A 15,952-nucleotide genomic window follows, 5' to 3' on the forward strand; every position below is an offset into this window, starting at 1 on the left:
CCCCCCCTCTGTAACGCTCTCTCATGTTTCTGTCTGTGACACTCTCCCCCCCCTCTGTAACGCTCTCTTGTGTTCAGCCTTGACTGTACCATTGCCCTCAGTTTCTGGTAGTACTTGAACTACTGGCATTGACTGTAGTGGATTCTTGCTTCCCTGCTATTAGCTGTTTAGCTGTATTTAGCCTGCACTGTATGTTTGCTCTCTATTCTCAGGAGTGTCTGATTTGACCAGTGATAGGGGAAGGGAGGCTTAGGGAAGTACCTCTGGGACCTTTTGGACCAGGGGGAATGGGCCAGATGAAGAGGTAGACCCTCGAAACGTCGCCCCCCTAGCATACTTGCCATTCTCCATTTTTTGTGTATTTTCCTTGTGTTTCATGTTTTTTTCCCCTTTTCCTTTCCCCCCCCCCCCCCCACCCCTCACTTTGTGACATGCCCATTTGTGACACTGGTTTCGGCAAACACATTTGATTTATTTCTGGTTTGTTTTATTATTAAATGTTTATTCTGCATTACAACTGTTTTCATCATTTAGCCATTAGACAGTGAGTGCTGGTACTTACGGAGATTTGTTAGTACTATACAGGGGAATAAGGGTCCCCTTTGGTTCCGTGCCGCCTGCAATTGCATTAATTTAACATCATCAGAGTGTTGTCTATCGTCCCCCTTTTGCCCTCTTGTGTATGTCTGTGACCCTCTCACGTGCCCTCTGTGACACTCTCTCTCTCTCTGTATGTCTCTTTAGGGGGAGAAGGGTCCCATCGGGCCCGGAGGTAGAGACGGGGTGCAGGGCCCAGTTGGGTTACCCGGACCTGCCGGACCCCCTGGGACATCCGGAGAGGACGGGGACAAGGTGACGACTCTTAGATCGGGGTTGTGTGTGTGTGTGACTTGTCCTTTGTATGATGAGTTGTGTATGTGTGTTGTGTATGTGTGTTGTGTGTGACTTGTCCTTTGTATGTGTGTTGTGTATGTGTGTTGCATGTGACTTGTCCTTTGTATGTGTGTTGTGTATGTGTGTTGTGTGTGACTTGTCCTTTGCATGATGAGTTGTGTATGTGTGTTGTGTGTGACTTGTCCTTTGCATGATGAGTTGTGTATGTGTGTTGTGTGTGACTTGTCCTTTGCATGAGGAGTTGTGTATGTGTGTGTTGTGTGTGACTTGTCCTTTGGATGTGTGTTGTGTATGTGCATGTGCAACATCTCCTGACTTTGATGTGTGTGTGTTAGTAACATGTTCAGTCATGGCAGCAGGAGATGTGTGTTGTGTGTTAGTCCAGATAATAGAGAGGAGCGCTGCACACCTCAAAAAATAAAAATGATCCAATTACCGGTGCACCAATGTTAGAACGAAGGCAGCTGCAGCCAGTCTCCTGGGGACACAGAGGAAGGAACAGAGGGCTCAATAAATGAGTTTGAATTTGCAAAATCCGTTGTGCCCTCTGTTCCTTCTTCTATGTTGTGTGTTAGTAACATGTTCAGTCATTGCAGCAGGAGATGTGTATTGTGTGTGTTGTGTGTATTGTGTACGTTGTGTGTATGTATCAGTATGTAACACTGTGTTTTTGCAGGGCGAGGTTGGGGAACACGGACAGAAAGGAGGAAAGGGCAACAAAGGAGAACATGTGAGTATCTGTATGTGGCGTGTACAGGCCCGTGTGTACCATCTGTCTCTGTGTGTGTGTGTGTGTGTGTGTGTGTGTGTGTGTGTGTGTACGTACCATCTGTCTATCGTATCCCAGATCTGTCTCTGTGTGTGTGTGCCTATCTGTCTCTGTGTGTGTGTGTGCCTATCTGTCTCTGTGTGTGTGCCTATCTGTGTGTGTGTGTGTAACATCTGTCTATCTTATCCCAGATCTGTCTCTGTGTGTGTGTGTGTAACATCTGTCTATCGTATCCCAGATCTGTGTGTGTGTGTGTGTGTGTGTGTGTGTGTGTGTGTGTGTGTGTGTGTGTGTGTGTGTGTGTGTGTGTGTGTGTGTGACATCTGTCTATCTTATCCCAGATCTGTCTCTGTGTGTGTGTGTGTGTGTGCCATCTGTCTATCGTATCCCAGATCTGTCTGTGTGTGTGTGTGTGTGTGTGTGCCATCTGTCTATCGTATCCCAGATCTGTCTCTGTGTGTCTGCCTATCTGTCTCTGTGTGTGTGTGCCTATCTGTCTCTGTGTGTGTGCCTATCTGTGTGTGTGTGTGTGGGTGTGTGTACCATCTGTCTATCGTACCCCAGATCTGTCTCTGTGTGTGTGTGCCTATCTGTCTGTGTGTGTGTGTGTGTGTGTCTATCTGTCTCTGTGTGTGTGTGTGTGTGCACCTATCTGTTTTGTGTGTGTGTGCCTATCTGTCTGTGTGTGTGTGTGTGTGTGTACCATCTGTCTATCGTCTCCCAGATCTGTCTCTGTGTGTGTGCCTATCTGTCTCTGTGTGTGTGTGTCTCTGTGTGTGTGTGCCTATCTGTCTGTCTCTGTGTGTGTGCCTATCTGTCTTATCGTATCCCAGATCTGTCTCTGTGTGTGTGTGTGTGTGTGTGTGTGTGTGTGTGTGTGTGTGTGTGTGTGTGTGTGTGTGTGTGTGTGTGTGTGTGTGTGTGTGTGTGTGTAACATCTGTCTATCTTATCCCAGATCTGTGTGTGTGTGTGTGTGTGCCATCTGTCTATCGTATCCCAGATCTGTCTGTCTGTGTGTGTGTGTGTGTGTGTGTGTGTGCCATCTGTCTATCGTATCCCAGATCTGTCTCTGTGTGTCTGCCTATCTGTCTCTGTGTGTGTGTGCCTATCTGTCTCTGTGTGTGTGCCTATCTGTCTCTGTGTGTGTGCCTATCTGTGTGTGTGTGTGTGGGTGTGTGTACCATCTGTCTATCGTACCCCAGATCTGTCTCTGTGTGTGTGTGCCTATCTGTCTGTGTGTGTGTGTGTGTGTGCCTATCTGTCTCTGTGTGTGTGTGTGTGTGTGTGTGTGTGTGTGTGTGTGTGTGTGTGTGTGTGTGTGTGTGTGTGCACCTATCTGTTTTGTGTGTGTGTGCCTATCTGTCTGTGTGTGTGTGTGTGTACCATCTGTCTATCGTCTCCCAGATCTGTCTCTGTGTGTGTGCCTATCTGTCTCTGTGTGTGTGTGTCTCTGTGTGTGTGTGCCTATCTGTCTGTCTCTGTGTGTGTGCCTATCTGTCTTATCGTATCCCAGATCTGTCTCTGTGTGTGTGTGCCTATCTGTCTCTGTGTGTGTGTGTGTGTGTGTGTGTGTGTGTGTGTGTGTGTGTGTGTGTGTGTGTGTGTGTGTGTGTGTGTGTGTGTGTGTGTGTGTGTGTGTGTGTGTGTCTATCTGTCTCTCTTTATGTGCACAGTCATCCAATTAAGGGTCGATGCCCAACCATAAAAATAAAACCAGGAAACAATCCCCGACGATGGCCAATAAAAAACAAAATAAAAGTACAAAATGATCCTTCCCAGATGGCGCAAAGATTAACAAATAAAGAAAATGAGTTAAAATAGATCCAGTCCTGACGTCACAGCACCACAAAGGGGAGGGAATCACATGGTCCAACCAATCAGGTTGCATGATGTACCCTGTGATTCCATCCCTCTTGGTTGACCGGTTATTCTCAGCAATGTACCATGTGACTGTCAAATGTGATGTCACAGTCCTTATATAAGGCCTTGTACGTCACATTTGACAGGAAGAAAATCTGGAAGAAGAAGAAGAAGAGAAAGAAGACGTCAAGAGAAGACGAAGAAAGAAGGACTACCCCCCGGAGACTGCTCGTCTACCACGGAGGATCCATAGCTTTGGGTCAATGTGAGGATCCACCACCCTTCATCCAGGAGGCCACCACAATGGAAGAAGACACCAGACATGGGTCTATTTTAACTCGTTTTCTTTTGTTGTTTGTTTTTGTGACATCGGACAAGGATTGTTTCGTATGGTTTTTATTGGCCATCGGCAGGGATTGTTGCTGGGGTTTATTTTTGTGGTTGGGCATCGGACCTTTATTGGACGAATGTGGGGGTGCCACTGAGGATACGGAAGACGGCCTTCATCCCGGCACGGGTAAGAAAGAGTTTTATTTAGGGTGTTCATTGATTGCCAATGTGGCTATCTAGGTCCCCGTTGAGGGCTGAGGTAGCCACCGTGACAATCAATGGATTTAATGGCTTAGTATTTATGGTGTTAGGATGTATTATAAAGTCTATTTTGTTTGATGTTTATTTTTATGCTTTCCAATGGGCAAAAGTTGTCTTGGGCACATTTGCCCCTGGAAGGGGGATTTGGTACCCCAGGTGTTGTGGTGAGGGTTAACCTTTTCATTACCTTAGCGGTTGGTAAAGCATTCCATGGCACTAAGGTCGGCAACGGGGTTAGGTAGGGTGTTTTTACTTTTATGTATTAACCCCTTTGGTGCCTGTGGTATACCTTGGTTTGGTGCCTGTGGTGTACCTTGGTTTGGTGCCTGTGGTATACCTTAGTTTGGGAATGTGGTATACTGTATCTTGGTTTGGAGCCTGTGGTTTATTCTGGTTTGGTGCCTGTGGTATACCTTGGTTTGGTGCCTGTGGTATACCTTGGTTTGGGGCCTGTGGTATATTCTGGTTTGGTGCCTGTGGTATACCTTGGTTTGGTGCCTGTGGTATACCTTGGTTTGGGGCCTGTGGTATACCTTGGTTTGGGGCCTGTGGTGTACCTTGGTTTGGGGCCTGTTGTATACCTTGGTTTGGGGCCTGTGGTATACCTTGGTTTGGGGCCTGTGGTATACCTTGGTTTGGGGCCTGTGGTATACCTTGGTTTGGGGCCTGTGGTATACCTTGGTTTGGGGCCTGTGGTATACCTTGGTTTGGGGCCTGTGGTATACCTTGATTTGGGGCCTGTGGTAGACCTTGGTTTGGGGCCTGTGGTACACCTTGGTTTGGGGCCTGTGGTACACCTTGGTTTGGGGCCTGTGGTATACCTCGGTTTGGGGCCGGTGGTATACCTTGGTTTGGGGCCGGTGGTATACCTTGGTTTGGGGCCTGTGGTATACCTTGGTTTGGGGCCTGTGGTATACCTTGGTTTGGGGCCTCTGATATACCTTGGTTTGGGGCCTGTGGTATACCTTGGTTTGGGGCCGGTGGTATACCTTGGTTTGGGGCCGGTGGTATACCTTGGTTTGGGACCGGTGGTATACCTTGGTTTGGGGCCGGTGGTATACCTCGGTTTGGGGCCTGTGGTATACCTTGGTTTGGGGGCTGTGGTATACCTTGGTTTGGTGCCTGTGGTATACCTTGGTTTGGGGCCTGTGGTACACCTTGGTTTGGGGCCTGTGGTATACCTTGGTTTGGGGCCTGTGGTTTACCTTGGTTTGGGGCCGGTGGTATACCTTGGTTTGGGGCCTCTGATATACCTTGGTTTGGGGCCTGTGGTATACCTTGGTTTGGGGCCTGTGGTATACCTTGGTTTGGGGCCTGTGGTATACCTTGGTTTGGGGCCTGTGGTATACCTTGGTTTGGGGCCTGTGGTATACCTTGGTTTGGGGCCGGTGGTATACCTTGGTTTGGGGCCTCTGATATACCTTGGTTTGGGGCCTGTGGTATACCTTGGTTTGGGACCGGTGGTATACCTTGGTTTGGGGGCTGTGGTATACCTTGGTTTGGGGCCGGTGGTATACCTTGGTTTGGGGCCGGTGGTATACCTTGGTTTGGGGCCTGTGGTACACCTTGGTTTGGGGCCTGTTGTATACCTTGGTTTGGGGCCGGTGGTATACCTTGGTTTGGGGCCTGTGGTGTACCTTGGTTTGGGGCCTGTTTGGGGCCTGTGGTATACCTTGGTTTGGGGCCTGTGGTATATCTTGGTTTGGGGCCTGTGGTATACCTTGGTTTGGGGCCTGTGGTGTACCTTGGTTTGGGGCCTGTGGTATACCTTGGTTTGGGGCCTGTGGTATACCTTGGTTTGGGGCCTGTGGTATACCTTGGTTTGGGGCCTGTGGTATATCTTGGTTTGGGGCCTGTGGTATACCTTGGTTTGGGGCCTGTGGTATACCTTGGTTTGGGGCCTGTGGTATATCTTGGTTTGGCGCCTGTGGTATACCTTGGTTTGGGGGCTGTGGTATACCTTGGTTTGGTGCCTGTGGTATACCTTGGTTTGGGGCCTGTGGTACACCTTGGTTTGGGGCCTGTGGTATACCTTGGTTTGGGGCCTGTGGTTTACCTTGGTTTGGGGCCGGTGGTATACCTTGGTTTGGGGCCTCTGATATACCTTGGTTTGGGGCCTGTGGTATACCTTGGTTTGGGGCCTGTGGTATACCTTGGTTTGGGGCCTCTGATATACCTTGGTTTGGGGCCTCTGATATACCTTGGTTTGGGGGCTGTGGTATACCTTGGTTTGGGGCCTGTGGTATACCTTGGTTTGGGGCCTGTGGTATACCTTGGTTTGGGGCCTGTGGTATACCTTGGTTTGGGGCCGGTGGTATACCTTGGTTTGGGGCCTCTGGTATACCTTGGTTTGGGGCCTGTGGTATACCTTGGTTTGGGACCGGTGGTATACCTTGGTTTGGGGGCTGTGGTATACCTTGGTTTGGGGCCGGTGGTATACCTTGGTTTGGGGCCGGTGGTATACCTTGGTTTGGGGCCTGTGGTACACCTTGGTTTGGGGCCTGTTGTATACCTTGGTTTGGGGCCGGTGGTATACCTTGGTTTGGGGCCTGTGGTGTACCTTGGTTTGGGGCCTGTTTGGGGCCTGTGGTATACCTTGGTTTGGGGCCTGTGGTATATCTTGGTTTGGGGCCTGTGGTATACCTTGGTTTGGGGCCTGTGGTGTACCTTGGTTTGGGGCCTGTGGTATACCTTGGTTTGGGGCCTGTGGTATACCTTGGTTTGGGGCCTGTGGTATACCTTGGTTTGGGGCCTGTGGTATATCTTGGTTTGGGGCCTGTGGTATACCTTGGTTTGGGGCCTGTGGTATACCTTGGTTTGGGGCCTGTGGTATATCTTGGTTTGGCGCCTGTGGTATACCTTGGTTTGGGGCCTGTGGTATACCTTGGTTTGGGGCCTGTGGTATACCTTGGTTTGGGGCCTGTGGTATACCTTGGTTTGGGGCCTGTGGTATATATTGGTAACTAGAAGCATCAGATGGGTTTGTGTTATTTCTATCACAGGCTGCTGTAGTAATAGATATTGCAGAAGCCTAAAATGTAAATATTATTGTGATTTTGCCCCAATATCGCACCCAGTAAATTATTACCACAATGTTATGAAACCAACTTCAAGTTGAGGTAATAACGCCCTCATTTTGTTTTGGACCGGGTGTGATAATAACATCACTTTAACGGTAACTGGTGTATCCACGTCTATAAGTGTGTGTCTCTCTCACTGTCAGTGTGTGTCTCTCTCTCACTATCAGTGTCTCTCTTTCTCTCTCACTATCAATGTGTGTGTCTCTCACTATCAATGTGTGTGTCTCTCTCACTATCAGTGTGTCTCTCTCTCACTGTCAGTGTGTGTCTCTCTCACTGTCAGTGTGTGTCTCTCTCACTATCAGTGTGTCTCTCTCTCACTGTCAGTGTGTGTCTCTCTCACTATCAGTGTCTCCCTCTCTCTCTCTCACTATCAATGTGTGTGTCTCTCACTATCAGTGTGTGTCTCTCACTATCAGTGTGTGTCTCTCACTATCAGTGTGTGTCTCTCACTATCAGTGTGTCTCTCTCACTATCAGTGTGTCTCTCTCACTATCAGTGTGTCTCTCTCACTATCACTGTGTCTCTCTCACTATCAGTGTCTGTCTCTCACTATCAGTTTGTGTCTCTCACTATCACTGTGTCTCTCTCACTATCACTGTGTCTCTCTCACTATCAGTGTGTCTCTCACTATCAGTGTGTGTCTCTCTCACTATCAGTGTGTCTCTCTCACTATCAGTGTGTGTCTCTCTCACTATCCGTGTGTGTGTCTCTCACTATCAGTGTGTCTCTCACTATCAGTGTGTGTCTCTCACTATCAGTGTGTGTCTCTCACTATCAGTGTGTCTCACTATCAGTGTGTGTCTCTCACTATCAGTGTGTATCTCTCACTATCACTGTGTGTCTCTCACTATCAGTGTGTCTCTCATTATCAGCGTGTGTCTCTCACTATCAGCATGTGTTTCTCTCTATCAGTGTGTGTCTCTCACTATCACTGTGTGTCTCTCACTATTATTGTGTCTCTCACTATTAGTGAGTGTCTCTCACTATCAGTGTGTGTCTCTCACTATCAGTGTGCCTCTCAGTATCAGTGTGTGTCTCTCACTATCAGTGTGTTTCTCTCACTATCAGTGTGTGTCTCTCACTATCAGTGTGTTTCTCTCACTATCAGTGTGTGTCTCTCACTATCAGTGTGTCTCTCACTATCAGTGTGTCTCTCTCAATATCAGTGTGTCTCTCTCACTATCAGTGTGTGTCTCCCACTATCAGTGTGTGTCTCTCATTATCAGTGTGTCTCACTGTCAGTGTGTGTCTCTCTCACTATCACTGTGTCTCTCTCTCACTATCAGTGTGTGTCTCTCACTATCAGTGTGTCTCTCACTATCAGTGTGTCTCCCACTATCAGTGTGTGTCTCCCACTATCAGTGTGTGTCTCTCTCACTATCAGTGTGTCTCTCTCACTATCAGTGTGTGTCTCTCTCACTATCCGTGTGTGTGTCTCTCACTATCAGTGTGTCTCTCACTATCAGTGTGTGTCTCTCACTATCAGTGTGTCTCACTATCAGTGTGTGTCTCTCACTATCAGTGTGTGTCTCTCACTATCAGTGTGTGTCTCTCACTATCAGTGTGTCTCTCACTATCAGCGTGTGTCTCTCACTATCAGCGTGTGTCTCTCACTATCAGTGTGTGTTTCTCTCTATCAGTGTGTGTCTCTCACTATCACTGTGTGTCTCTCACTATTATTGTGTCTCTCACTATTAGTGAGTGTCTCTCACTATCAGTGTGTGTCTCTCACTATCAGTGTGCCTCTCAGTATCAGTGTGTGTCTCTCACTATCAGTGTGTTTCTCTCACTATCAGTGTGTGTCTCTCACTATCAGTGTGTTTCTCTCACTATCAGTGTGTGTCTCTCACTATCAGTGTGTCTCTCACTATTAGTGTGTCTCTCTCACTATCAGTGTGTCTCACTATCAGTGTGTGTCTCTCACTATCAGTGTGTGTCTCTCACTATCAGTGTGTCTCTCTCACTATCAGTGTGTGTCTCCCACTATCAGTGTGTGTCTCTCACTATCAGTGTGTGTCTCTCATTATCAGTGTGTCTCACTGTCAGTGTGTGTCTCTCTCACTATCACTGTGTCTCTCTCTCACTATCAGTGTGTGTCTCTCACTATCAGTGTGTGTCTCTCACTATCAGTGTGTCTCTCACTATCAGTGTGTCTCTCACTATCAGTGTGTCTCTCACTATCAGTGTGTCTCTCTCACTATCAGTGTGTCTCACTATCAGTGTGTCTCTCTCACTATCAGTGTGTCTCTCTCACTATCAGTGTGTGTCTCTCACTATCAGTGTGTCTCTCACTATCAGTGTGTCTCTCTCACTATCAATGTGTCTCACTATCAGTGTGTCTCTCTCACTATCAGTGTGTCTCTCTCCCTATCAGTGTGTGTCTCTCTCCCTATCAGTGTGTGTCTCTCTCCCTATCAGTGTGTGTCTCTCTCACTATCAGTGTGTGTCTCTCTCACTATCCGTGTGTGTCTCACTATCAGTGTGTCTCTCTCACTATCAGTGTGTCTCTCTCTCACTATCAGTGTGTGTCTCTCACTATCAGTGTGTCTCACTATCAGTGTGTCTCACTATCAGTGTGTGTGTCTCACTATCAGTGTGTGTCTCTCACTATCAGTGTGTCTCTCTCACTATCAGTGTGTCTCTCACTATCAGTGTGTCTCTCTCACTATCAGTGTCTCTCTCACTATCAGTGTGTCTCTCACTATCAGTGTGTCTCTCACTATCAGTGTGTCTCTCTCACTATCAGTGTGTGTCTCTCACTATCAGTGTGTCTCTCACTATCAGTGTGTCTCTCTCACTATCAGTGTGTCTCTCACTATCAGTGTGTCTCTCTCACTATCAGTGTGTGTCTCTCACCCTCTTGCTGTGTATCTCTTTTCTCAGGGACCCCCCGGACCTCCCGGCCCTATGGGTCCTCTCGGACAGCCAGGAACTGCGGTAAGTGAGCGGTCTTACAAGCTATTATGCACACACATTATATATACACGTGTGCACACACACACACACATTATATATACACGCGTGCACACACACACACACACACACATTATATATACACGTGTGCACACACACACACACATTATATATACACGTGTGCATACACACACACACATTATATATACACGTGTGCACACACACACACACACACACATTATATATACACGTGTGCACACACACACACACACACACATTATATATACACGTGTGCACACACACACACACACACACATTATATATACACGCGTGCACACACACACACACACATTATATATACACGTGTGCACACACACACACATTATATATACACGTGTGCACACACACACACACATTATATATACACGTGTGCACACACACACACACATTATATATACATGTGTGCACACACACACACACACACACATTATATATACACGTGTGCACACACACACACACACACACATTATATATACACGTGTGCACACACACACACACACACACACACACACACACACATTATATATACACGTGTGCACACACACACACATTATATATACACGTGTGCACACACGCACACACACATATATACACGTGTGCACACACACACATTATATATACACGCACACACACACATTATATATACACGTGTGCACACACGCACACACACATATATACACGTGTGCACACACACACACACACATTATATATACACGCACACACACACATTATATATACACGCGTGCACACACACACACACATTATATATACACGTGTGCACACACACACACACATTATATATACACGTGTGCACACACACACATTATATATACACGCACACACACACATTATATATACACGCACGCACACACATTATACACGCACGCACGCATGCAGACACATACTGTGTGTATATATATATATATATATATATATATATATATATATACATACAGTTGTGTGAAAAAGAAAGTACACCCTCTTTGAATGCTATGGTTTTACATATCAGGACATAATAACAATCATCTGTTCCTTAGCAGGTCTAAAAATTAGGTAAATACAACCTCAGATGAACAACAACACATGACATATTACACTGTGTGTGTGTGTGTGTGTGTGTGTGTGTGTGTGTGTGTGTGTGTGTGTGTGTGTGTGTGTGTGTGTGTGTGTGTGTGTGTGTGTGTGTGTGTGTATGACATATTACACCGTGTCATGATTTATTTAACAAAAATAAAGCCAAAATGGACAAGCCATGTGTGAAAAACTAAGTACACCTGTAACAGGGGACTTATCCCTGTTCACAAATGTGCCTCTAATCCAGCAGTATGGTGGTTAACTGCTGGTAGGCAATTAACTAACCCCACCTACCTGATTGCTAAGAAAAGCCTGTCTTGTGAGACAGGAAGTGACTCCTTAGCTCACTTGTGGGCTGAACTTTGGAGACAGAGCAGTGGTTCTTGAGTCTCAAAGGAGAGACTGACCAAGAGAACACAGATCTCTGGAGCTGACAAATAAGACTTCTAAACCTGGATGCTGACATTTTCTGTGCACACACGGGTGCGGTTCCAGGAGAGCAGAGAAGCTTACTCTACAGCAGCTAACAGATAAGACTTTCATTCTAAAGAGACTTCTTATATCTGCTTATTACATGCTATGTGTTTGGGGCTGGGAGACATGCTTAACTAAGGGAGATGTGAATTAATTGCATAGGATTTCACTAGAAATACTCCCAAGTGAATAGAAGCTTTGTTCCCCCCCTGTGTTTGGATGATTTCCTGATGAAAAGGAAAATGCACAATAAAGCCTTATTATAATTTCACCTTATAAAAGTCTCCAATTGTGTACCTCTGTGAACGTCCGTCTACAACACCCTTACTGCTTCCATAGGAATTAAGATGCTAAGTAGCAGACAGGTGCTGCTAATAAAATGCCCCTAATTAATTGATCATCAGCAAGTGTGACCACCCCTATAAAAGCCGAAGTTTTAGCAGTTTGCTGGTCTGGAGCATTCAGGTGTGTGTTAACACAATGCCAAGGAGGAAAGACATCAGCAATGATCTTAGAGAAGCAATTGTTGCTGCCCATCAATCTGGGAAGGGTTATAAGGCCATTTCCAAACAATTTAAAGTCCATCATTCTACAGTGAGAAAGATTATTCAAAAGTAGAAAACATTCAAGACAGTTGCCAATCTTCCCAGGAGTGGACGTCCCAGCAAATTCACCCCAAGGTCACACCGTGCAATGCTCAGAGAAATTGCAAAAAAATCCCAAGAGTTACATCTCAGACTCTACAGGCCTCAGTTAGCATGTTAAGTGTTAAAGTTCATGACAGTACAATTAGAAAAAGACTGAACAAGTATGGTTTGTTTGGAAGGGTTGCTAGGAGAAAGCCTCTTCTCTCTAAAAAGAACATGGCAGAATAACTTAGGTTTGCAAAGTTGCATCTGAACAAACCACAAGACTTCTGGAACAACGTCCTTTGGACAGACGAGACTAAAGTGGAGATGTTTGGCCATAATGCAGAGTGCCACGTTTGGCAAAAATCAAACACAGCATATCAGCACCAACACCTCATACCAACTGTCAAGCACAGTGATGATTTGGGCTTGTTTTGCTGCCACAGGACCTGGGAACCTTGCAGTCATTGAGTCGACCATGAACTCCTCTGTATACCAAAGTATTCTAGAGATAAATGTGAGGCCATCTGTCCGACAGCTAAAGCTTGGCCGAAATTGGGTCATACAACAGGATAATGATCCCAAGCACACCAGCAAATCTACAACAGAATGGCTGAAAAAGAATAGAATCAAGGTGTTGCAATGGCCCAGTCAAAGTCCAGACCTCAACCCGATTGAAATGCTGTGGCTGGACCTTAAGAGAACTGTGCATAAACAAATGCCTGCAAACCTCAATGAACTGAAGCAACATTGTAAAGAAGAGTGGGCCCAAATTCCTCCACAACGATGTGAGAGACTGATAAAGTCATACAGAAAACGATTACTTCACGTTATTGCTGCTAAAGGTGGTTCTACAAGCGATTGAATCATAAGGTGTACTTAGTTTTTCACACATGGCTTCTCCATTTTGGCTTTATTTTTGTTAAATAAATCATGACACAGTGTAATATGTCATGTACACACACACACACACACACACACACAGTGTAATATGTCATGTACACACACACACACACGGTGTAAGATGTCATGTGTTGTTGTTCATCTGAGGTTGTACTGTAGTTACCTAATTTTTAGACCTGCTAAGGAACAGATGATTGTTATTATTACTAATAACACCCCTCTCTCTAATAACCCCCTCTCTCTAATAACCCCCTCTCTCTAATAACCCCCTCTCTCTAATAACCCCCTCTCTCCTCAGGGTGCTGATGGAGAGCCTGGCCCTCGGGGGCAACAAGGAGTGTTTGGGGCAAAAGGAGATGAGGGAACACGAGGATTTCCAGGCGCTCCGGGGCCCATGGGACTGCAGGTGAGGGGCACGGAGCTCGTACCGGGGGGGGGGGGGGGGCAGGGTGTGTCACCTGGCAGAGGGGAGCAGGTGAGGGGCACGGAGCTCGTACCGGGGGGGGGGGGCAGGGTGTGTCACCGGGCAGAGAGGAGCAGATGAGGGGCACGGACCTCGTACCGGGGGGGGGGCAGGGTGTGTCACCGGGCAGAGGGGAGCAGGTGAGGGGCACGGACCTTGTACCGGGAGGGGGGGGCAGGGTGTGTCACCGGGCAGAGGGGAGCAGGTGAGGGGCACGGACCTCGTACCGGGAGGGGTGGCAGGGTGTGTCACCGGGCAGAGGGGAGCAGGTGAGGGGCACGGACCTTGTACCGGGAGGGGGGGGCAGGGTGTGTCACCGGGCAGAGGGGAGCAGGTGAGGGGCACGGACCTCGTACCGGGGGGGGGCAGGGTATGTCACTGGGCAGAGGGGAGCAGGTGAGGGGCACGGACATCATACCGGGAGGGGGAGGCAGGGTGTATCAGCGGGCAGAGGGGAGCAGGTGAGGGGCACGGACCTCGAACCGGGAGGGGGGGGCAGGGTGTGTCACCGGGCAGAGGGGAGCAGGTGAGGGGCACGGACCTCGTACCGGGAGGGGTGGCAGGGTGTGTCACCGGGCAGAGGGGAGCAGGTGAGGGGCACGGACCTTGTACCGGGAGGGGGGGGCAGGGTGTGTCACCGGGCAGAGGGGAGCAGGTGAGGGGCACGGACCTCGTACCGGGGGGGGGCAGGGTATGTCACTGGGCAGAGGGGAGCAGGTGAGGGGCACGGACATCATACCGGGAGGGGGAGGCAGGGTGTATCAGCGGGCAGAGGGGAGCAGGTGAGGGGCACGGACCTCGAACCGGGAGGGGGGGGCAGGGTGTGTCACCGGGCAGAGGGGAGCAGGTGAGGGGCACGGACCTCGAACCGGGAGGGGGGGGCAGGGTGTGTCACCGGGCAGAGGGGAGCAGGTGAGGGGCACGGACCTCGTACCGGGAGGGGTGGCAGGGTGTGTCACCGGGCAGAGGGGAGCAGGTGAGGGGCACGGACCTTGTACCGGGAGGGGGGGGCAGGGTGTGTCACCGGGCAGAGGGGAGCAGGTGAGGGGCACGGACCTCGTACCGGGGGGGGGCAGGGTATGTCACTGGGCAGAGGGGAGCAGGTGAGGGGCACGGACATCATACCGGGAGGGGGAGGCAGGGTGTATCAGCGGGCAGAGGGGAGCAGGTGAGGGGCACGGACCTCGAACCGGGAGGGGGGGGCAGGGTGTGTCACCGGGCAGAGGGGAGCAGGTGAGGGGCACGGACCACGTACCGGGGGGGGGGGGCAGGGTGTGTCACCGGGCAGAGGGGAGCAGGTGAGGGGCACGGACCTTGTACCGGGGGGAGGGGGCAGGGTGTGTCACCGGGCAGAGGGGAGCAGGTGAGGCGCACGGACCACGTACCGGGGGGGGGGGGGGCAGGGTGTGTCACCGGTCAGAGGGGAGCAGGTGAGGGGCACGGACCTTGTAACCGGGGGGGGGGAGCAGAGGGGAGCAGGTGAGGGGCACGGACCACGTACCGGGGGGGGGGGGGCAGGGTGTGTCACCGGGCAGAGGGGAGCAGGTGAGGGGCACGGACCTCGTAACCGGGGGGGGGCAGAGGGGAGCAGGTGAGGGGCACGGACCTCGTAACCGGGGGGGGGCAGGGTGTGTCACCGGGCAGAGGGGAGCAGGTGAGGGGCACGGACCTCGTACCGGGAGGGGGCAGGGTGTATCACTGGGCAGAGGGGACAGTGTGTGTATATATAGTGGTGCCTATATGATGCATAGTGTACTGTTTGTATAACCTGCCTGTGTTCCTGCATTTCAGGGATTACCAGGTCCCTCCGGAGAGAAGGGAGAGACAGGAGATGTTGGCCTTATGGTAAGTGCTGTGTATATATGCATGTGTGTATATATATGTGTGTGTGTGTGTGTGTGTGTGTGTGTGTGTGTGTGTGTGTGTATATATGTGTGTGTGTGTGTGTGTGTGTGTGTGTGTGTGTGTGTGTGTGTGTGTGTGTGTATATATATATATCTATATCTACTGTATAAATATCTGTCTCAGTGAGGCTCCCCCCATCTCGGGGAAGGTGACCTTCTCAGGTGGTGCCGCTCAGGATCTCGGTGCAATGTGTGTATACGGTGCAGGTAATGTTATAGTAACACTCTCCTCTTTCTATTCCGGCAGGGCCCTCCTGGACCCCCCGGCCCCCGAGGCCCTGCAGGTCCTTCCGGAGCTGATGTGAGTCTGCTGTATCTGCCTGCCCCCCTATCT

General features: G+C 49.4%; 1 protein-coding gene across 1 annotated transcript in view; it reads left to right on the forward strand.

Moving 5' to 3' along the window:
• The window catches only part of LOC142481562 (uncharacterized), a gene marked incomplete at its 3' end in the record, with an annotated part of 28,140 nt that overhangs the window by 10,728 nt on the left and 1,460 nt on the right, over positions 1-15,952 (forward strand). Inside the window, exons 7-12 of the mRNA XM_075582942.1 lie at positions 745-852; positions 1,571-1,624; positions 10,082-10,135; positions 13,550-13,657; positions 15,506-15,559; positions 15,866-15,919. Coding sequence (XP_075439057.1) covers positions 745-852; positions 1,571-1,624; positions 10,082-10,135; positions 13,550-13,657; positions 15,506-15,559; positions 15,866-15,919 — 432 coding nt within the window. The remainder of the gene's footprint in view (positions 1-744; positions 853-1,570; positions 1,625-10,081; positions 10,136-13,549; positions 13,658-15,505; positions 15,560-15,865; positions 15,920-15,952) is intronic.

The sequence above is a fragment of the Ascaphus truei genome, unplaced genomic scaffold (assembly GCF_040206685.1).
Source record: "Ascaphus truei isolate aAscTru1 unplaced genomic scaffold, aAscTru1.hap1 HAP1_SCAFFOLD_2797, whole genome shotgun sequence".
NCBI classification, from domain to species: domain Eukaryota; kingdom Metazoa; phylum Chordata; class Amphibia; order Anura; family Ascaphidae; genus Ascaphus; species Ascaphus truei.